This window comes from Episyrphus balteatus, chromosome X (assembly GCF_945859705.1).
Source record: "Episyrphus balteatus chromosome X, idEpiBalt1.1, whole genome shotgun sequence".
NCBI classification, from domain to species: Eukaryota; Metazoa; Arthropoda; class Insecta; order Diptera; family Syrphidae; genus Episyrphus; species Episyrphus balteatus.
Genome location: NC_079138.1, coordinates 4,451,822 through 4,475,436, shown reverse-complemented (window position 1 = coordinate 4,475,436; position 23,615 = coordinate 4,451,822). Strand labels below are relative to the sequence as shown.

The window sequence follows — 23,615 nt, the reverse complement described above, 5'->3', positions numbered from 1 at the left end:
TTTTGAAGTGAAAACTTCTTTAGTATCGTAGTGATTTGAAACAAGATGAAACGAAAACGCGACACGACTTCAACTTGTTATAACTTTTTTGTTTTAATAGATAGATGATTGAAATTTGTACTGTAGATAGGTAATTAAATAAATTATAATTGTACAAAATTTCAATTAATTTCATAATCAAAATTCGGAGATAACGGTAAAAAGATGTTCTTTTCCAACACACGTTATATCTTTTGATCTAGTGCACATACAAATTTGGTTTAACTTTAATACGCATGTTGATAACATAACCTTTTATTTGATATATCACACATAACGTTAAGTGCTTTACAAGTTACACAATCTTAAATTGAAAAAAATTTAAAAATACCTCAAAACACCTGTGGAGATCTGTTGGCGATGACCAGCTACCAATGTAGGAAGTACCGTAATCTCAGTCTGGAAATTCGACATGGTTGACTTTAAAAATTCTAACTTCTCTTGTAGACATCTTTGAAATAAGATTTATACGTCATTATACAAGGTGAAACAATGGGCACGTTCAAACACCTATCGGATAGGCTATCTGGGATACCCGTATCTGGAATATCTTTTTGAACGAAGAGCTATCCAGATAGCTTGCCCAAGCAGCTACCAAAAAATATTGAGAAGAGGAAACTGTTTATTTTGAGCAAATTACATTTTTTTTATTGTTGAATAGTACTTGCACAATCGCTTTGACTTTATTTCTTGCAAATTTGTATTTATTTTTAAGCCCGAAAAGTAATCAAAATAAAAAAACTAAATGTTTATCAGCTGATCACTTGAATACCTGAGGTATACCAGAAATTCTCGGATACCTTCAGATTATTTTTTGACAGAAAATGGTTCGTTTCCTTGGTAATTTTAAACATTGTTTACAACAACAAAAAGCTATCCGATAGCTTTATGCTAGCTCTTTGAACGTGCCCAATAAGCTTTCACATGGTATAAAATTTTTTATAGGTTGTCAAACAAAGAAATTGATTTAATAGCATGAGAACATAAAAATAAATGTTTTTTTTGCTTTTTGGATGAAATTTCATCGAGTTCAAAAAATTCTAGCTCTTTTTGTAGATGTCTCAGACACCTGATCGATATATATATTTTGAGCTAAGACAATAAGCTTTCAGATGGTGTAAAAATTTGTATAGATTGTTATGGGAAAAAATGGATTTAATAGTGTGAGAAGATAAAAATACGTGTTTTTTTTCGCTTTTTTTGATGGAAATTGTTCGAGTTCAAAAAATTCTAGCTCTTTTTGTAGATGTCTCATAGATAATCGATGATATATTTTGAGCTAAGACAATAAGCTTTCAGAATATATAAAATTTATCTAGGTTGTCATATAAAAAACATGGATTTGAAGGTAATAGAATAAAAATAGGTAGATTTTTTCTATTTTGTTTTTGCAAGAAAAATGATTTTTTAAGGTTTCACTTCTACCACGTGTGAATTGCACACATGATTTTTTTTTTTTAAATAATAACTTTAAAATTAAATTTCTCAAAAACTATTTTTACTCAATCCACTTCAAATAAACATCGAATTCAAGGAGTATATTTTAGCTTTCCAAAAAGGTATAGGACATTATAGTGTGCTATTGTTTTTTGTTTAATTTTTGTTTTCCCCATTCTAAGTCAAATGTATATATATGTATAATGCCTGTAACTCCAAAAAAGGGATCAGGTACGATTTTGAAATTTACAAATTTGGAAACCTGAGATCATTTCGAACAAATCTGCATCATTACTTTTGGGATCCATTTTTATAAACCCTGCCGAGTTTTCAAGGCCACCGTGCCAGGGGTTTAGTCAGGACATGCATGTTTTTTTTTTTAGGTTGTATTTTATTTTTCATATGCTTGTTTTAATAAACCTATAAAACTATGCATGTCCTGACTAAACCCCTGGTCTTAAAAAAATGGTTTATATACACTCAGAAAAATAATGGACCTATCGAGAGGTGGGTTAAAAAAGTTAAGTTAAGTTAAATTGTTTAAAATGACCATTTTTAGAAGGTTATTTTAACCGATCAACTGGTTTATATTGATCAAGAAACTCGGTTAAATTTTGAGATTTTAGTAAAATTTAATCGAGAAAGTGGGTAAAATTAAACAATTTTAAAATAATCGTGTAATTCTAACCGGGTTAAGTGTGCAGGTGCTATATTAACAATCTTCTCTGTTAATTTTACACGAGTTTTACGTTGTTTTAAACCGATCATTTTTCTGTGTGTACCTTTTTGAAAACGTTTTTTTAATTTCGACAAGAACCTCATCAAAAAATTTTGTTTTAAGTCTATATCTAGAAAAATACTTATTTCAAATGATAAAAAAACTTTCTTGGGGCGCCATCTAATGCACAAAATAAAAATCTGAAAAAATTAGAGGATTTTTGTAACAGTTTTGTCCACTTAGGAACTTGATTCAAAAATAACGAACGCCCTAATGTGCATGAATTTAAAGAAGAAACAACAACAACAAAAAAAAAAAAAACAAACAAACAAAAACTCACCTCCATAGATTCCACCAAGTCATCCTCGTCTGAATCAACAATTGATTCAACCAAACCACTGAGGTCAACCTCATCTCCATCAAGGGCTGAACTATGCAAGGAAGTCATTGTATCGCTTCCGCTATATGCTGAACTAGTGTCGCTTGAGTGAGAACCCCGGTTGCATTTTAAGTTGTTGTGTATATCAAGTCTGGTGTTGTTTGTGTACTGTGTAAAAAGTAAATTTTGTTTTTGTTTTGTTTATATGTGTGTTTAAATTGCAGTTTCCAAAATCGGGTCTTTAACACGATTTTGACCTACTGTTCTGTTTTCCATTGTTTTTCTTTGGCATATGTCAAACAGGTGTCTCTCTCTTCGAGAGACGTGACGCTGTTTGATTAAAGAGACCAGAGAGTTTGGGCCTCTGGTCTCTTCGTCTGATGTTACTGACGCAGCACGTGCTTCTGACTCAAATGTTTCCTCGTGTTGGTTTATGTAAAAGTGTATGCTTGATTTGGTTTTATGTGTTGGCTCATGTGTTGAGCTGCTGTGTAAAATTGTTTTTTTTCTGGGTAATATAACTTTCGGTTCCCTTTCTAATTCAGGTTCATATATAAAAGAGGTTTCGATTCTGGTTTTTTTGGTGGACTCGTCATCACTTTTATATGATGGTGAAGATAAGGTTGTTATTATTTTCTTTTTACCTCTGATCACTGAGACCGTTTCACTAGCCTGAAAAAAAAAAAAAAAAAAAAAAACAAAAATAAAAACAAATAAACAAAATTCTTAAATACAAAAATTATAATAATAACAGAATAGGCTAGGCAACGTATTTGTATTGTCCTTAAACAACAGGCATGAAAGAATAGAACTAATACTTTACAAGCTTTAAGAGAATCACACTCACACAACAGAACAGCACGTGGTGCAACTCAGACTTGACAAAAAGAGTATATCTACATTTTAACGGCTCTCGAAACTCGGAGAAATATTTAAGGATACGCCACTTTTGGCGCCAATCCACTGCACCCCCTTTCTACTTTCCACTTTAATCTGAATGAACAGTTTAGTTACATTCGGGTACAATAAACCTTTCTCTTCAAATAACACATCCCTTATTCGTAGGAATTCGAAGAGAATTCCACGGAATAGTTTTTGAGAAGACTAGACACAAAACAAAAACAAAAACAAAAACAAACACATCTTCGTGGGGCATTCCCCCATTTGAAAACAAAAACAGATGTCTTATTACAACAACAAGAAATGATGTAAGCTTGTTTGTATACAAATAGATTATCTGTTTTGATGGGATTTAGTCTAGTCTTTGTTTAAGCTTAAATAAAAAAAAAAAAAACAAAAACAAATGTAGATACGAAGGGCGTAAATAGAATTTTATTTGCCTTTTGACTATTTTAAAAAGGGATGAAAAGGATCTTTTGATTCAAATTTCTTTGACTTTGTTCTTTGGATGTCTGGTATGTCTGTATAAGGTGTTACATTCTAAAGGGCTGTTTTGATTTTATTCAAACTTTGAACAGATTTACTGGTCATTCTAGTTTATTTTTGAAAACGATTTCTAGGATTTTTTTTTTGAAAAAATCTTTTTTTCTATTCTATTCCTATTCTATTCTTAAACAACAAGCCTAATTTGCAACAAATTTTTAGTGTATACCTACATATAAAAAGAAAATCACCCAAAGGACCAACTTTTTTTTCACTTATACCAGACCGGAAAGTTTTTGCTGTTTTGGTTGCTGAATTGAAATCACAGTGAACAGGCCTATGCATTCAGGTCTTTCTGTAGAATTTCATCAATTTTGATTAAGAGGCACTTCGCAAAACATTAAAAGTTAAAACGTCAAGTCCAAGTTTACATTTGTGAAGAAGAAAAAGCAAAAGACTGATAGTGTTAATCTGATTATCTACTAGCTCATACGCATCCATTTTAATGCATTTATAAACTTTGTTTGCAGATTTTATTGATTCTTTTCGACTTGATTTAATTTTTGGGATAGTTAACTAGCACATAATTAGCACTTAAAGATGCAATAACAAAACCCATTTTCTGCTTACTTTGCTCGACTAACAAGGTACATATAATGTCTGAGTGTGTACATTCATATGAGATGGAGGAAAAGTCCTTCATATATGTATGCACAAAAAAAAAAACAAAAAAAAAAACACAGTTATAAAATGTATGTATTTATGTGAGTGAATAACATAACATAAGGTTTCAACAATCTAACCCGAAACAAATAGGAAGGTGGTTAAAACAGAAAGGAGACGATATACGGACAGAACATCATAATAATACGAGTAGAAAACCTTTGATGTCAAGAAAAGTTCACAAAAAAAGAAAAAAAAAAAAAAAAACCACCATCATGCAACATATCATAACTGAGGCAAATCACAAGTCAACCATCAACAAGAAAAATAATTGCTCAAAAGCTTTATGTTATTTTTATTCCAAAAAGTAGCAAGGAGTTGTTGTTTAACAAATTCAAAGCCAATGACAAAAGCACACCTACACCACAGAAATAAGACAACTCATATGTCATATAACATGGATATGTAGGTATGTAGCTATAAAACTGTGCACAGAAATATGTATATCCAGCCAGTTGAATGTTTCTAGGTAACGTAGGTATACATAAAGTATGTTTGCAAATATTTGCAGTAGGAGGCTTTATGGCATGGCAATCAAAGTTCCAAACTATTTGTGAAGTCTATTATGGTTAATGGGTGGTGATGGTGAAAATATGGAAATGGGGAGTTGAGCCATGGCTCGTGTCCCGTGGGTTTGATATTGCATACGACAACTACAACGACAACCGACCGACAATGACATTAAAGCGATTAAAGAATAAGTGATATTTGATATTTTTCGGACATGTCATGGAGAAAAATAAAAGAAAAAAAAAAAATGAATTATAAAATAGTAGGTATTTGCTATTCGTATTTCTGCATTTGCAAGATGAAATGCAGATTAAAATACCATCTAACCATCTAACAACTTACAAATTTTATTTTATTTACATGACATTTAATTCCTCAATCATATATATGATTTTATAAGATTATGAAGGCTCTTAGAGAAAACATTCAATTAATTTAGGATTTTTGTTCAAGACAATTTTCAAATTTTCTGTCACTTGTCACGATGAAAGAAATGAAATTCAATTTTGTGTATTCTTCTTAAGTTTATAAATATAATAGAATAGATACTTATAAGCTTGGTAGGTAAGCAGATTAGCACCCTCAGTCTTTATCTTCTTCACAAATGTGAACTTGGACTTGACATTTCAATGTTTTGCGGTGTGAATCTAAATCAAAAATGAAAGTCGACAGAGATATGTGGTAGTCGTGTTATTCAACATTTACTTAGCCACAAGAATAAATTGAATTTCACAGAACTCAAAAATTAGACTTAGATTGATAAAGCATTATTATTGTTTTATATTCATAACAATAATAAATTAATTTATCTTTTATAATTTGTTTGTCTGGTCTGTCCACCTGCAAATTTAAGATACAAATTACAACTTTCGGTTCATAAATTGATAATAATTAAATTTCAATATCTATTAGATTTGGTTGGGTTGAAGTGGCTGTTGGGCAGATACCAGACGCACTTAGAACGTCATGGGTCCATTGTGATAACCACTTTAAAGTTCTAATGAATAGGGATAGACTTTTTATGTCTGTTTTTACTAAATTATTACACAGCCACACAAAAAAAAAAGTTCTGACCTGGCGACTATGTTTTTTTATATAGTTTTTGGGTCGCTGAATCCAGATTCGAAGTCAATTTCAAAATTTTTTTCTCTGATTTGGGGGTGCGAATATGTTAGTCGTATGTTTTCTGTCTATTTTGCCATATCACGTTAGGTTTTTGAGATATCTTCAAAAAATTTCAAAACCAAAAAAAAAGTGTTATCTGGGAGTGCGAATCTCGAAGATATCTTTTTTTTTTGATTTTGCACTCCGAAAAATCGATTGCTAGACAGCTCCAAAATATTCTGACCAAATATGAGCTCTTACTATTAATGTGAAGATCTTCCACTTTGCAGTTTTCCATTTTATCAATCTCAGATTTAAAAAAAAATGTATAAATCAACATTTTAGAACATTTTCTTACATATTCTTGTAGGAAACTGAACGCTCTACAAAAAAGGCCTTCGACACTTTTTTCGTTTATCTTACCGTTCAAAATATATTCCGAAGTCCAAAATCATTAAAAATTCGACCTTTTTTGTAGAAATTTTTTGAGCCCCAACAAGAATAGTATCTTGCTTATTTGATTATAATAACTCAGCGATATTAATGACTATCAGTGTATTAGAAAATTTTGAAAAAGTAAAAAATATTTTTATACAAATTTTTCAACTTTAACCTAGAACAATCTGTTTCCTACATGAATATGTCTTGTCCGTTTGATTACACAGTCACACAAAAAAATATAAAAGTTCTGACCTGGGGTTGCGACTAGGTTTTTCATATAGTTTTTGGGTCGCTGAAACCGAATCCGAAGTCCGTTTTGGCCCATCACGTCAGGTTTTTGAGATAACCTCATAAAATGTCACGAAAACAAAAAAACATTTCTCTGATCTGGGTGTGCGAATATGTTAATCATATAGTTTTTGGATCGCTGAATCCAGATTCGAAGTCAATTTAGCCCTATCATGTCAGGTTTCTGAGATATCCTCAAAAAAATCTCAAAAACAAAAAAAAGAACAAAAGTTCTTATCTGGGGTTGCGACTAAGTTTTTCATATAGTTTTTGCTCAAAAAATGTCTAAACTCAAAAAAAAAAAGTTCTTATCTGACATTTTTTGATGATATCTCAAAAACCTGAAGTGATACGCCAAAATTGACTTCGGATTCGGTTTCAGCGACCCTAAAACTATATGAAAAACTTAGTCGCAACCAAAGGTCAGAACTTTTATTTTTTTTGTGTGGCTGTGCACGGTGGTCTTGAAAACGAGGCAGGTTTTATAAAAATGGACCCCAAAAGTAATGATGCAGATTTGTTCGAAATGATCTCAGGATTAAAAATTTGTTAATTTCAAAATCGTACCTGATCCCTTTTTTGAGTTACAGGCATTTTACATAATATACACGCGGGAGGGTATTTGGGAAAAAAAATTTAAACAAAAAACAAAAGCACATTATATATACCTTTTGGAAAGCTAATATACTCCTTGCATTTGATGATTATTTGAAGTTGATTCAGTAAATAGTTTTTGAGAAATTTAATTTCAAAGTCAAAATTAAAAAAAAAAAAATTATTTTTTGTATTTAAGTAAATTTTTTTTAAATTTGAACTACAAGGTACAACTTTTTTTCAAAATTGAATGTTCTATTTAGTTCTTAGTCAAATCCTTAAAAATAGATGCAAAATACTATTCTAGTTTTTCAAAAATGGGAAAAAAGATATGCACTTTTATATTTGTTTTATTTGTTCCTAAGGAAAAATTTGTATAATGGTTATTTAATGAACAGTTTTGTAAGTTCTAATCACACTTAGTGTAACTCAGAATCAACCCCAAGAATGAAGTGGTATTTTGGCTATTTTTTTTAGGGTTTTTATGATAATTTTTGCTGTTTTTTAATGTTTTTTTTTGCCATTTTTAGATTTTTGTATTTTTTTTTTTCATTTTTATATTTTTTTAAGTTATTTTTATTACGTTCTGAGTATTTCAGGACTATTTTTGAAATGTAAGAGTTATAATGTTACGTATAACAGAAAAATATCCCACATAACATAGATTTCAGGACAGCTAAGGTCCTCAGGGACCACAAAACCTTTTCTCGATTTTCATCGTGAGAGCCATTTTTCATGAAGACGCCCTGATCAGCATCGTATTACAGTGACCTTTTTTCCATTTGATTTGAGGCTAATTTTTTTTTTATTTGAAAAACAAACAAAATTTGGAGAAAAGATACATTTTTCCTTAAATCTCGAAAACTAAGATTCTTTTAAACATGCGGCTTTCTGTTTTTAACTTAAAATCAATGAGAGCATTGATTTGTTTAAAAAATTTTTTACCCTTTATTAAAAACAATTGAATAAAATAAACTGAAAGAAAAAAAAATATTTTTTTCTAAAATAATAGTTTTAAAATTAAATTTCTCAAAAACTATTTACTCAATCAACTTCATATAAACATCAAATTCAAGGAGTATATTTTAGCTTTTCAAAAAGGGTATAGGACATTATAATGTGATTCTTTTTTTTGTTTAAATTTTTTTTTCCCAAATGCCCTCAAGCGTGTATATATGTAAAATGCCTGTAACCCAAAAAAGGGATCAGGTACGATTTTGAAATTTACAAATTTGGAATCCTGAGATCATTTCGAACAAATCTGCGTCATTACTTTTGGGGTCCATTTTTATAAAACGTGCATTCATCAAAACAGTTAATAGGTTATAAAGTTGGAAATACGACCTTTCCAAAAAGGTATCATTCATCCGCGTCCACCCGCGTCCCTGCTGGCTATCACTGTTTGTTTTAAGCCTTTTTACACACAATTTGTATGAAAAATGCACTTTTTGGATTATAAAAAATAACAATCCTTAGTGTACTTATGTGACAAAAACTTATAACCGAAATAAAAAATTTTTTTACACACTATTTACTTGCCATGAGACTAAAAAATAATGTTAAAAGAAAAGATCATAAAAATCAGGCTGTTTTGAATTTTTTCCAGTGGTTCCCAGATGGAAAAAACCCAAAAAAGTGAAACAATTTTTTCAATTTTTTTTGATTTGGTTTTTTGATTAAAAATATATTTAAATACAGAATGCAATGAATTTTAATTTTTTGCATAGCCTGGGTCCCGAGTATACTTAGCTTAAACTAGATTCTTTAAAATTTTGGAAATTTCGTTCTTTTTTTCTGCAACTTTTGACGAATTTTTTTTTTAAGAATAGAGCTTTTAAAAAAAAAAAAAAAATATGTAGTGTTGTTAATGGTATATTTGTCCTTAAGTCTACATTTACCGTTTGTTGCATTTGCTTTTGAATCAGAAAGAAAAATCAAAAATTTTCAACAAAAGGGAAAATATCAGAAAACGGTATAAATTTAACTTTTTTTTTTGAAAACTTTTAATTTTCTTTGGTTTTAAACGGTATGTTTTAATAAAATGTTGAAATAAACTCAAACGAATTTAATTTTGCTCATAGTTATAAAATAGCGGCACATTTTCTCAGAAACCGTAAAAAGGCCTATTTTGATAGCTTTTCTAAATTGATCTCAAATGTAAGAAAACATTTTTTTTTTTAACAAAGTAAACTTAATTTATTTGTAGAGAATTAAATGAAGTTTTCAAATGTATCCTTAAATTCTCTGTAAGGTGATTCGTTAATGAGATATTGATAGTAAAAGTCAAAACTATGGTTTTTGGTTTGCAGTCTAAAAAAAATCGTAGAAGTTTGAAACAAAAAAAATTTTAAAGCCAAATAAATAGCCTTTCTAAAAATGATAATCATTTTTTCGCAAAAAATGTTCCCAATTTTTTTAAGAGAAAAGTAAAAACAAAACAAATTTGGAAAATTTTGGTATTTGAATAATTCCAGATCTAGTTATTTTACCATTAGAAATAAAATATTTAGTTTTTAAATCCTAAAACGAGACGAATGTAGCTTTCACATGCTTTTTGTTTTGTCATGATACCATCATTTTTTAATGAGATACAAGCCTATCGAAAATCACTAAAAAAAAAATCACAATTTTTTGGGCTAGTAAGTAAGCAGTAAGGTGCTATAATAATTCTGAAACTTTTTAGTTATTTGCTTTCTCAAAACCTTCTTTGTATTCAGTTTTAATTAAGTTTTAAAAGTATAAGAGAAATTCACATCACAAAAAAAAAAAACAAAAAACAAGAAAAGGAAACAAAAATAATGAATATACTCGTATTAATCAATACAACTTTTGAAAAAAATGAGTAATTTTAAAGTACGACCCACAATTTTTAGATCACGATGAGAATTCGTTTTATTTAATTTATACACTACTGGAAAAAATTAAGGGATCAAAAAAAATTCCAAATTTTTGGGAAAATTTCAACAGGCCGTAACTTCGAAAGAAATAGTCGTACAAGAAATCGATAAAGAAGGAAATTGTAGCTCCAAGTGTCTTGTTTCTGGATTAGAACTTTAAAAATTTTTAACCTCTGCGGTTTTTGAGTAATCGTAGAAAAACCAGCAACGAAAGAGAAAAAAATTCAAAAAAAATTATTTTTTGAAATTATTTTTTTCTTTTTAATTTAAGCTTTTTCTGGAGCAAAAATGTGGAATGTAAAAAAGCTAGGAAAAACAATTTCTTTTTCTCATTAAAAAATGAGCTTTTTCAGAGCAAAAAACGTGATCCTTTAATTTTTTCAAAAATTCGATCGAGTGAAACAAAAAAACGGCTGGCTGGATTAATTTGATTTTTTGTAGGGTTTTTTGTGGACATATTGAACTGTAAAAGGCACACTTAACATTAGTGGTTTCCTCAGTATTTTCGATCTAGCGCTCGATTTTCCAAAAAACCACCAAAAGCCCTTTTTTTGTTGCATTTTCAAATTCATGTGAAAATAAGAAAAAAATTTGGAAAAGCAATGGCTAGCCGTTAAGGAGAATTCATTCAAGTTCTTGAAACCCACCTTTAACTTTCTGTGCGATCATTGGTTGCTGAGATATCGATAATCAAACACAAAAGGATCCTTTTCCATTTGAAGACCGATATCTCGGCGAGAAGTGGACGTATCGAGGTGTTCAAAAAACCAAATTAAAGCTAAATGAACAAAGTATCCGATCCTTATAGTGGACCGCCCGTAGACCAAAAAAAAAAACTAAAAAAATTTTGAAAATTTTTTTGTTGCTGGTTTTTCTACGATGTCTCAAAAACCGCAGAGGTTAAAAATTTTTAAAGTTCTAATCCAAAAACAAGACACTTGGAGCTACAATTTCCTTCTTTATCGATTTCTTGTACGACTATTTCTTTTTTATCCCTTAATTTTTTCCAGTAGTGTATAACAAATTTCAATCAAATCGGTCCACCCGTTCAGTTTTTATAGGTTTTTTCCACTTCCTCCATAGAAGGGAACCACTGTGGGGCGTCTCCATAAGCTTGTTTATGCAATGCAAGGGTCGGTGGGTATTTGTCTTAAACCAATTGCCACATTATCAGCGTAGGATGAATATGTATCATTCTTTCACAAAGTTTTAAGCAGAAGGATGATAGGTCTTGGAGTAACGCTTTTTGAATAAAAACAACCTTAGGGTAATTCCATGGAAAAGTGGACAGTTTTACTTTTTCCTCAATAGCAAATCACTAGTTACGAACGGCAACTCTTTATGCAAAGTTGCAAGAAAAGATTCCATATTATATACCCTTATGGCTAAAAATTAAATTCAGGGAGTACTATTGATAACGTAAAAAACATTTTTAAAGCATAAACTTGCCAACTACAGAAAAATTTCACTTGAACATGACGGAAAAAAAGCCCACAGAAAACAAGATGAATTTAATAGTGACAATGACAATATCCCTTTACAATTGCTAAAATAAATTTACTTTTAAGCAATTTTCATTACACAATATTCGATTTTAAAACTATGTATTTCAATGAAAAAGCATCTATTCTTTATTTTTGCAACAATAAATGGCATGTAGCGTGTTACCATGGAATTGCCCCCTACCCTCTCTCCATGCCTTTGGAATATAAGAGACATTTTTACAGCTTATTATTATTATTTCCAACTTTATGAATGAAAATATTAATAGATTTTGCCACATATACACACGAATAAAGTACAAGCATTATAATGATTCTGAAAAAATATATTCTGATACAGAAATATGTCCCACGTTTAATGAATGATGAATACGTAAAGGAAGAAGGACGAATATCAGTTTTTTTTTGTATACAGCCGATACAAAGGTCTTTTGAAGAAAAAATGAATTTCTGAGTTAATTAGTGGGTAACCAGTGCCTTTGTGCAGCGCTACTGTCCATTGTGAATTTGGATCTCAACCCACAAGTTGTTTCCACTTGCATGCGCCACCCCCACGAGTAAAAATGGAATTCCGCCGGACCACCGCTGGCGCTGCACCACGTCCGCACCATGTTCAAAAATTTCTATTGCGCCGCACCAATTAACCAAATTTATTAATATTCAAAAAATTAAATAAGAAAATGAATATTTTTTTATCACACAACATCGTTTCTAATTAGATTTCAACGGTATACCTACTCGTATAGATGTGAGTTATAAGAAAGTTTGAAAAATATTTCTGATGGTTAGGAAAGCACCAAACTAAAATAACATTAATGAGGTGTATTTTTGTTTAGTAAAGGCATATGATATGCAAAAAAAAAAAAAACAGAATAAGCTGAATTTTTTGTTCAAAAAATGCTGGCAGAATTTTGAAAACCAGAATTTTAAAAAGTAGAATTTTAAAAGACAGAATAGAAAAAAAAGCAGAATTAGGAAAAACAGAGTTTTCTTAAAAAAAAGCAGAATTTTGAAAACCAGAATTTTGAAGTCAGAATTTTGACCCGCTCCCCTTTTCGTCCGATTGAACAGTCGTTGCAAATGGTCTATGTAAGGACCTAAGATTCCATGTTCAGATCCAAAATTCGTTATCCTTATTTCGTTTGTACGGTTTGTCATCAGATGGGCAAGGATTTTTATGCACTTACAAACCCAAAATATGTGCATAAAATATGCACCTTAAATCTGAAAATATGCTCTTAAAACAATGGAAATATGCACTAAAAACCAAAAAAAAATTAACTGAATTCCGCCAAAAATTTAAACAAAATAACAATAAGGATATTCACGTAACGAGATAATTTTCTACTTTGCAGAAAAATAGAAAATTCCGCAAAAGGTTTAAATGAACACCCCAGCAGAAAATGATTGCGTAAACAAGGGAAACAAATTGAACTTATAAAATTTGTTTAATTAAAAAAATTAAGTCAAGCTAATTTTGCAAATACTGTGCAACAATAAAAAAAAAAATGTAATTTGAACAAATAAAATAATATTTTCTTTTCAATATTAACATATTTTATTTGTGGTTATCTGAATAATAAGACATAAATCGCGTTCAAAAAGATATTCCAGATAGCCTATCCGATAGGTGATTGAACACACCCAAAGTTTATCAGATTTTTTTTCTACGGTTTCTGCTTCAAATTTGTGAGATAAAATTCTATGATTTGCGGAATATTTTTCCCATACAAATTTTGACCGATAGAAAATTCTAAGGTTTCTATGGGTTTTCTAGGATAAAATACACAAAACATTAAATTTAAATTACATTTGGGCATGCAAACAAATCATTAGAATAAATTTTGTTTTGTATACACCATAAAATATTTCCTGAAATTTTAAATAATAAAATTCTGTCTATTTGGCCTGACATCATTTTTGGACATGGAAAGGAGTGTTCAAATTCAGTCGGTGTCATTGGAGCATTTTTGAACGCAAGTATCTCTATCCGAAAAGTTTACCAAAACCTCTTCATCGTCAGGTTTTGACGAAACAATTTTTCAGCATTGTTTTACATTAAAAAAAATTTTTTTTTTATAGAAACTCCATCAGAGTCATCTAATTAATTGAAAACTTCTTCAAAATTTTCAAAATTTATTTTCATAGTAAGCTTTGGTGTTAACAAAAAAAATGAAATGCACGACTGGGTCGCACGAACTTGCTCTTAGAGTTAAAGTTGCTTAAATTTTTAAGACTTTTTATATAGAAATTTGTAAAAAAAAAAATAAAATTCGTTTTTTAAAAAAATAAAATAAAATCTGAAATCAAATTGCCCTCCAAAACAAGTATGCAGTTTTGATTGATATATTAAGATGCATTTTTGAACAAAAAATTTTCAAAATCGTTAGAGCTGTTTTTAAAAAACTAATTTTTTATAAATAATTTTTTGGAAAAAAAGTTTTAATATAAAATTGGTATGCCATTTTGTAGAAATCACTAATCAACATCTAAAACCGAAATTTCAAAAAAATTCAATGTCCCGTTTTCGAAATTATTTCGAAATTTCGAAATTAAAAAATTATTTTTTGGAAATTTTATTTTTGGTTTATATTTAAATTATATAAATTCTTCTTCACAAAAAATTTCGTTGAAATCGTATAAGCAATTTCGGAGATAATCGGATTTGAAAAAAAAAAAAACGGTTCTATGGCAGGTACCGTTAATAATGATTTTCAAAAATAAATTTTTTTCATTAAAAGATAGACCTTAGCTTAAAACTAACATTTGAATTTTTTAAACAAAATCGTTGGAGCCGTTTTTGAGATATTTCAATTTTACTAAAATCGGTATATGACAAGTACCGTTATTTTTGGTCCAAAAAAATTAATTCCAAATTCCCCTCTGTAGAGTCGCCAAATAATGATAACTTGATATAGGACTGTCCCGTATTTCAACAGCTTGTCCCGGGTTTTTATTTAAGAAACCCGGGACGTATAAGTGTCCCGTATTTTGTAATTTGTCCCGTATTTGCACATTCTCTGATTTTTGTATAAAATATTTTAAATACTTTGTACGGAAAACAAGGAAACAGTGGTTGGAAATTAAAATTTTTCGTTGTGCTGGTTTTGTATGAAAATTTTTGTTTCGCCTCTAGACTAGGCTATAGTTTTTTACTTGCTCAATAGGTTTCGTGTCAAAAAAAAATTCGAGGTTTTAATCAAAACTAACATTACGATGATGGAGAAGTCCAAAAAAGTGGTTTTCGTCATGACGTCCGTCGGTCTGTGCGTCGCACTGTTGTCCAAAATGACTTATCTCGTTGCAAAAATCATAACTTTTGAACGGATTGAGGTAGCGGTACAGTTTTTTTTTTAATTTGAAGGAAATTTCCAGGGCTGTTACACCAATGAATTTCAAGAAAATTGTTTTACAGGGTGTTTAGGAATCATCGGCCGAAAACCGATTTTCTTAAAAAAAAAAATATTTAAATTAAAATTGGTATGCCATTTTGTAGAAATCACTAATTCACATCTAAAAAAAGTTCAGATTACACTTTTCCATGATATTACGATTATAGAGAATGCCAAAAAAGTTGGTCCCGGAAGTCCGTCTGTCTGTCTGTCTGTATAAGGATCTACATCCTAAACGGATGGACCGATTGACTTCAAATTTGGTATGTAGCATTTTTTGGAGACCCTCCAGAGGTGTTTTTGGAATTAATTTTTTTGGGCCAAAAATAACGGTACTTGTCATACACCAATTTCAGTAAAGCTGTAATTGCTCAAAAACGGCTCCAACGATTTTGTTTAAAAAATTCAAATGTAAGTTTGAAAACAAGGTCTATCTTCTAATGAAAAAAATTTTTTTGGAAAATCATTATTAACGGTACCTGCCATAGAACGGTTTTTTTTAAATCCGATATTCTCCGAAACGGCTTATTCGATTTCAACGAAACTTTTTTTGAAGAAGCACTTATATAACTCAAATATAAGCCAAAAATAAAATTTCAAAAAAAATAATTTTTGGATTTTTAAAAAAATTTTGAAATTTTTTTTTGAAAAATAAAATTTTCGAAAACGGGACATTGTATTTTTTTGAAATTTTGTTTTTAGATGTGGATTAGTGATTTCTACAAAATGGCATACCAATTTTAATTTAAACATTTTTTTTAAAGAAAATCTGTTCCTTCTGCCTTCATTTTTTTTCAAAGTACAAAATCTCGGCAGTGCGCAAGCATGCGCAGCTAAATATTTTTATTTTGAATCAACAATTGATTGGTACACATACCCTATTCGGCTTAATGAATGGAACCGAATGGATTTTTTACGGTACCTGCCATAAAACCGTTTTTTTTCAAATCCGATATTCTCCAAAACGGCTTATTCGATTTCAACGAAACTTTTTGTGAAGAAGCACTTATATAACTCAAATATAAGCCAAAAATAAAATTTCAAAAAAAATAATTTTTGGATTTTTAAAAAAATTTTGAAATTTTTTTTTGAAAAATTAAATTTTCGAAAACGGGACATTGTATTTTTTTGAAATTTTGTTTTTAAATGTGGATTAGTGATTTCTACAAAATGGCATACCAATTTTAATTTAAACTTTTTTTTTAAAGAAAATCTGTTTTTGGCCGATGATTCCGAAACACCCTGTGAAATAATTTTATTGAAATTCATTGGTATAACAGCCCTAGAAATGTCCTTCAAATAAAAAAAAAAATTGTACCGCTAACTCAATCCGTTCAAAAGTTATGATTTTTGCAACGAGATAAGTCATTTTGGACAACCGTGCGTCGTCAAAAAAAGCTGTACATGAAGCTGCAGTTTAAACGGGCGGACGAATTTTCTTGAAATTTGGTACAGATGATTTCTTCGTAAATTCCAAGGTTGGTTTGTTTTTGTTTTTGTTTTTTAATATCTCGCTTAGAACATGTACCTCCCATACAACGTGTTCGAGGTATTGCAATTTTCTCGAAAACAGCTGTAACGATTTTGATTAAATTTGACTCACGTTATGTTGTACGAAAATCCAACATAACTGCGTTTTTAGTTTCTCTCAAAAAATACGGGTAACGGAAATATGGCGTAGGAAATTATAAAAAAAAATTACATATTTCTGTATTTCTTATGAAACTCCTCAAAAAATCAAATTACAACTAATTGCAAATATTTTTCCTAAAAAGCTTTGACATAAAAGCTACTTTTATCATAAGAGCAAGTACGTGCGACCCCAGTCGTGCATTTTATTTTAAATGTTCGTCAATTATTTAGTTCCAGTTTCTGTTCTGGTTGCTGCACCAGGAAAAATGTATTCGAATAAAGAACAACATATGGAAGAGTAAATAACCCAGATAAGTTTCAATGCTTTCAAAGCTTTTAAAAGATTTTTGATTAAAAAAATATTTTTTTTAGAAGTTATTAGCAGACATTATTATAAAACCATTTTCTTGATTTCTGATTTCGTAAACGATTAAATGATTTCAACAAAAACGCTTCAAAAAAATCGTTTTTGACATCAAAATAAGGAAAAATTATGAAAAATCATTTAAAAAAAATTGAAATTTTTTTTGGAAAAATCAATATTTTCAAAACGATCCAATGAATTGTGTATCTGTCCCGGGTTTGGTTTCCAGAAATATGGTCACCGTATATATAGTACCTATGTATATCGCAAGTAAAAATGATTGAATCAAATTAAAAATTAAGTGAAACAAAAAAAAAAATCTTCCATTTTTCAAAAATATGGTGCAAAAATATGTGTTTATCATTGAAATATGCACTAAAAAAAACGAAATATGCGTTTATATGCATTTAAAGCAAAATAAATGCCATTTTAAAGAAAATTACTTGATTCGAAAAACTGTCTCATTCGAATGCTTCTATTAATGCGGACAAAAATATGTATTTACATAAGAATCCTTGCCCTGGTCATCAGTAAATCTGTCTGTATACGAGGCTTGTCGTCATCTCTGCATAGCTATCTCCTACTCCTAGCCGGGAAGCTTCTCCGGCGGCGCACAGCCGGCTATAGCCAGAAAGGACAGAAAGCCGTTTTTACTCTTTTTTATTACATGGTAGAACATTTTATAGGATTTAGTCTTGGTAGGAAGGTAGGTAGGAAGTAAAAAAAAACTTGCCCATGTTTTGCCGTTTCGTTTCTTGGAACCACACACAAAATGTTCACTCGCCTTCTCTTTTTTAATAAATCATCAATCAAGCTCAAAACTTTTATTGTTATTTAATTTTGTATGAAAAAAATTCAATTCCCGTACTTATACAAAAATGTTTAAGTCGTCTTCAATGTTATTTTGCCTTAAGTAACAAATTGCCAGTTCATGCAAACATGACTTGGGTGGTCGAGTGGTTAAAACGTTGGACTTTTAATTGAAAGTGCTCGGGTTCGAATCTCCTTCTCGTCGGTAGTTTTTTTTTTTATTTTTTTATTTTTCAAAATTCCAAAATTATGTATCATGGTGCGGAGAATTTTTCTTAAAAAATGAAATAGTGCGGACGTGCTGCAGTCGTGGTGTGGCAGTGGGTGCGGCGAAAATTCCTGCAAACGGCAGTGGTGCGGCGCTCAAGATTTTTACTTGCTCTATAGGTTGCAAGTATTGGTTTCGTGTCGAAAAAAAAAATTCCCCAACATCAACAAAATTTCTTTGATTTTATATAGAGGCAGCTCTCAAAATCTACAAGTAAACTAACATAAAAGTGTTTTAAACTGCAAGAGCAAGTACGTTTCTATTTTTACTCGTGAATTCTTAGATTTTGTATAACCTATACCTATAGCATTACTAGATTTCACTTGGGCATTTCTGCTCCGTCCAGGATAATTACATTGAGCGAGTTCTTCCATAATAATCCTTAAATTTACAAAATCTTCCGAAATGTTTCTCCTATTTCTCTTGTATGGCACCGGTGATTTTCAGTGGTGTCAATGTAAACTCAGGAATTTGCATACACACACTTTCACTGCTGCTGCAAATATTGTATCGCATCAATGCATGGGTATTTTTCACCATTTTTTTGTTTTGTATAATAAAAATAAATCATACAAAAAATTCATCATTTAAACCCTTTTCAGTTTTAATGATTAAAAGTTTAATCTTGCTGCATTACATTCCCTATCGCAAAATCTATGTAAGTTAAGCTGAACATAAACAAATTTGCGTATTGCCACTGATCAATCATACGATTAGTCGACTAATGAGTCCAAGTGAGCTCCACCAAAACCAAAAAAGCCAAACAAAATTGTATTGACCAAAGGCCGTAAAAAGCTTTATTAAATCGATATATGTATGCTACAGTCATCACAGGGCACACAAAATAATCCGTATCATCCTCTGACAAAACCAACCGAGTCGAGTCACTTCCAAGGATACCACTTACCCATACCCAGAGCCAGAGAGCATGGCATCATATCAGTCATTTTATTCTCCTTAAATCTTTACCATTACACAGTACCAAACACCAAGAACCAAACTCACCTGGACCGTTTTTTTTTTTTTTCGTAACGTTGCCATAGAATGAATGATCAACATGGTATATTGACGTTTGTCAAATAGTTTATTTGTGAAGGTGGCGACTATATCCGTCCATCAGGTTATAGGGTATAATTCCTTGTTACAGTGGGCTTTGAGTAGAGAATGTTTAGTTTTGAGTTAGAAATGTGGCATGTGCAAGAACATGGTCGCAAAATATAATTAGGTTTATCCACTCTCTACAGAGTCGTTCAAAATTTCTATTATTTGTGGTCTGGAGAGGACATTTTCTTTTCAATAAAGTCGTCAAATTTACTGCAAGATTGATTGTGAAATGTTAAAATGATGATGTCTTTCATATCTGTTACCAAAGTTGCATAAAAATTGTGGGCGTTCGAAAGGATATAATGCATTAAGATTTTAGATAGCTATATAGCAGATTTAAGACGTGTTGGAAAAATTAATTAATTGTGTGCTTTTAGTACCAAGTTGTATGGAGAACAAAATTTTAAAAATGCGTTTTTCCCGAAATGAGTTGGAATGGACTTGTGCTGTTTTTCCCCTGAACCCTTCAAATATCACAACAATATTTTTATTATCAGGAAAATACTTTAATATCACATTTTTTGAAATTTTTTTTGACATTATAATATCTATCAGTATATCATATCTTTTTTTCATCTGTTTCTCATTCAAAATTAACGAAAAATATTAAATAAAAAACTCTTAATTTGTACTAATATAAAGGCGCTGTGTTTTTTCGAAGTAAAGTAAATGAATTACTGAGTAAAATTTGATCGGCAATAAGATTTTACTTCACATAGTTTGGGAAGAAAATAATAAAACAATAATTATTAGGGTGGGTCAAAAAAATCGAAATTCTTTTGTTTTTTTTTGATTTGGTACTACGAAAAATCGATTGCTAGACACCTCTAGAATATACACACCAAATATGAGCTCTTAATATTAAATGAAAGGTCCTCCGCTTCGCAGTTTTCCATTTTTACATCAAGCTTCTATTAAAAAAAAAAAATAATTTTTTTTTTAAATCGACTTTAAGCAAACGGTTAAAGCAATCAATTTGATTCCAAAGAGTTTTTTGTAGACCGTTAAAGCACCTACAAGAATATATCTTGCTAATTTGAAAATAATGAATTTTCAGTGAATTCGAAAATTTTGAAAAGTAAAAAATGTTTTTTATAATTTTTTATAACTTTGACCTCAAATATCTTTAGAATGGTTAGATTAATGAAAAAAGTTATTAAGACCTTTTTTGTGGAAGAATCTATTTCCTACAAGAATTTGTCTTTCGCGTTTGATTATTATAATTTTTCAATTTGTTACAAAATTAAGAACAAAAAACGAATTTTGAAGGGTTTTCTCGATTTTTGGACCTCAAATATCTATTAAACGGTTAGATAAACGAAAAAAGTGTACAAGACCTTTTTTGTAGAGCGTTCAATTTCCTACAAGAATATGTAAAGAAATTTGCTAAAAAGTCGATTAAAAAACAATGATTTTTTTCAGTAGAAGCTTGATGTAAAAATGGAAAACTGCGAAGCGGAGGACCTTCCCATTAATATTAAGAGCTCATATTTGGTGTGTATATTCTAGAGGTGTTTGACAATCGATTTTTCGGAGTACCAAATCAAAAAAAAAAAAATGTTTGATTTTTTTGACCCACCCTAATAATTATATAACGAATAATAGAGAAAATAATATCACCAATATTATATTTATAAAGAATATTCATTTTCAATTATGTTTTGTTTCATTTTAAAGAAAAAAGAAAAAAAAAAATACTCAAATTAATAAAAATGAAAAAAAAAAAGAAATAATATCATATTAAAGAAAAAAGAATAAAAAGAGAAAGAAAGAAATTATAAAAAAGCCTACAATTGGAATATGTCCCTAAAACATGGCATGAAATCAAAGTTTAGCAAAAGCTGGTAAATCCAGTTACACAAAACCCAAAGATTTCAGACCTATCATTCTAACTTCTTTTAAAATCAAAACACTTGAAAGGTTTATCCATATACATATCCGCAGTTACTTAAGACCGGAGGCTATATCACCCTTTCAGTATGCATACACAAAAGGTAGAAGATTGTAGAGACAGCTTTACACTGTGCAGTCAGAACAATAGAAATGTCACTTGTGGTTAAAGAATATACCCTCGCAGCATTTCTAGACATAGAAGGAGCATTCAATAATGTTCATAATAGTGCAATTATTGAAAAAGCACTCACTGTAATAAAATGGATCGTGTGCATGTTTAAAAACAGACAAATCAATAGTGAATTAGGTGGGTCACATATAAATAATGTACGTATCTAGAGGAACCCCACAAGGTGGTATTCTCTCACCTCTTCTTTAGATTTTGGTGATGAATGAGATTCTCATCAAATTGAATAACAGCGGTGTCAAGGTTATAGCCTACGCAGATGATCTAGCTCTTCTAGCAACAGGTAAATTCCTAACCACTGGACCAGGAGTTGCGGTCTTAAAGTAAACCCCCTTAAAACAGAACTGGTACTTTTCACAAACAGATTTCGGATAAGGCGAAATATCTCAGATTGATCTTGGATAAGAAACTTCACTGTGGTCCAAACATTGAAGAAAGATATAAGAAAGCCACGTTTGCACTTTACTCATGTAATAGGATTCTTGGTAGAAACTTGGGACCAAATCCTAAAATAATCATGTGGATGTATACCGCCATTGTCAGACCCATTCTGACTTATCTCAGCTTAGTCTGGTGGCAAGCTCTGGAGAAATCCACGAACTTGAAGACCCTAACATGCATTAGCACTACGGGGATGATGAGGTCCACTCCAACCGCAGGTAGATCACTCCCTTAGATCTATTTGTACAAGAATTAGCAGCAAACAGTGCCCTCAGAAAACCTCAACCTTGCCAGTTCTTTCAGGCTCCCCGATTACAGCAGCCGAGATACTGGCAGTGAAAAATGCTGCTAAGCAAATATCCATGATGGCGATATCACCTGCTGACATCATCTTGTTCATTGATAGCCAAGCGGCAATAAAAGCGATTTCTGCCACCTTGATCAAGTCAAAGCTTGTTTCTTGCTGTCGCGAAAAGCTTAGGGTTTTTGGGTTTTTGGTATGCAGCATAATGTAAGATTCTGCTGGGTTCCCGGCCACAGTGATGTGTTCGGCAACAAAAAAGCGGATGAACTTGCAAGGGAAGAAGCCCAAAATGTGAAATAAAACAAAATATCGTCAACAATATTTAAAAAAAAAAAAACCAATGAAAGATGGAACCTCCTAGATACCTGCGGTCAAGGCAGGAAACTTTGGCCGAATTACGACGAGAAAAAATCTAATAAGATCTTAGTACCAAGTAAACCTTCCTTAAGATCCCTTATAGGTGTTTTAATGGGACATAACCTACTGAGCTACCATAAAAAGAAAATAGGGCTTTGCACAGATGACCTAAGTAGAGGCTGCGGCAATGAGGACGAACAGGAAAACACTGTTCACTTCCTTTGTCACTGTCCAGCATTCTGCCGCACTAGGAAAAAATTCTTAGCAAATTACTTCTTTAATGAATTAGAAGAACTATCATAAATCTCAGGCAATAGCCTACTGAACTTTGTCAAGTCCTCCAAATGGCTCGAAAAACCATAGCATTCAAAGGTTAAGACTTTTTCATGAAGTTACAATACTTCAGGGTATCACAGGGGATCTACATTGATCTAAGTGTGACGGTAACAAAATCAACTGTCAGCCCATATAACCTAACCTAACCTAAGAAATTATAATAAACTGAAAAGTAAAATTTAGTCAATATTGATATTTAAATTGTCAATTTCCAAAAAGAAGGAGGTTTTCAATTCGTCTGTATTTGTTATTTTTGTTTTTGTTACATCATAACTTTGGACTAAGTGTCTGCAGTGTGGTCCTATTTCAATTTCGTTCAGTTCTGGCAATAGAAATTATGAGAAAAACCATAAAACACAGTTTTGATTCAAGGAAGTCGGTTTTGTTTTTTTTTTTTTTTTTTTGATAAAAATGATTATATAAAGCGACTATCGATTTTTGTCAATCCCATTTCAAAATATTGTTGGAAATACTTATTTTCTCCAGAAATTTTAATAATAGATTCAATTCTG

General features: G+C 30.7%; 1 protein-coding gene across 8 annotated transcripts in view; it reads right to left on the bottom strand.

Moving 5' to 3' along the window:
• LOC129920679 (rap guanine nucleotide exchange factor 2) overlaps positions 1-23,615 on the bottom strand; it is a 93,730-nt gene that overhangs the window by 15,455 nt on the left and 54,660 nt on the right. For all 8 annotated transcript variants that reach the window (XR_008773287.1, XR_008773288.1, XM_056002143.1 and 5 more), the window contains exons 4-5: positions 2,835-3,245; positions 2,535-2,741 (exon numbers count right to left, since the gene is read on the bottom strand). Coding sequence is in view for 6 of the 8 variants with exons in the window: in XM_056002143.1 (XP_055858118.1) it covers positions 2,535-2,741; positions 2,835-2,849 (222 nt within the window). In the remaining 2 variants the exon portion in view is untranslated. The remainder of the gene's footprint in view (positions 1-2,534; positions 2,742-2,834; positions 3,246-23,615) is intronic.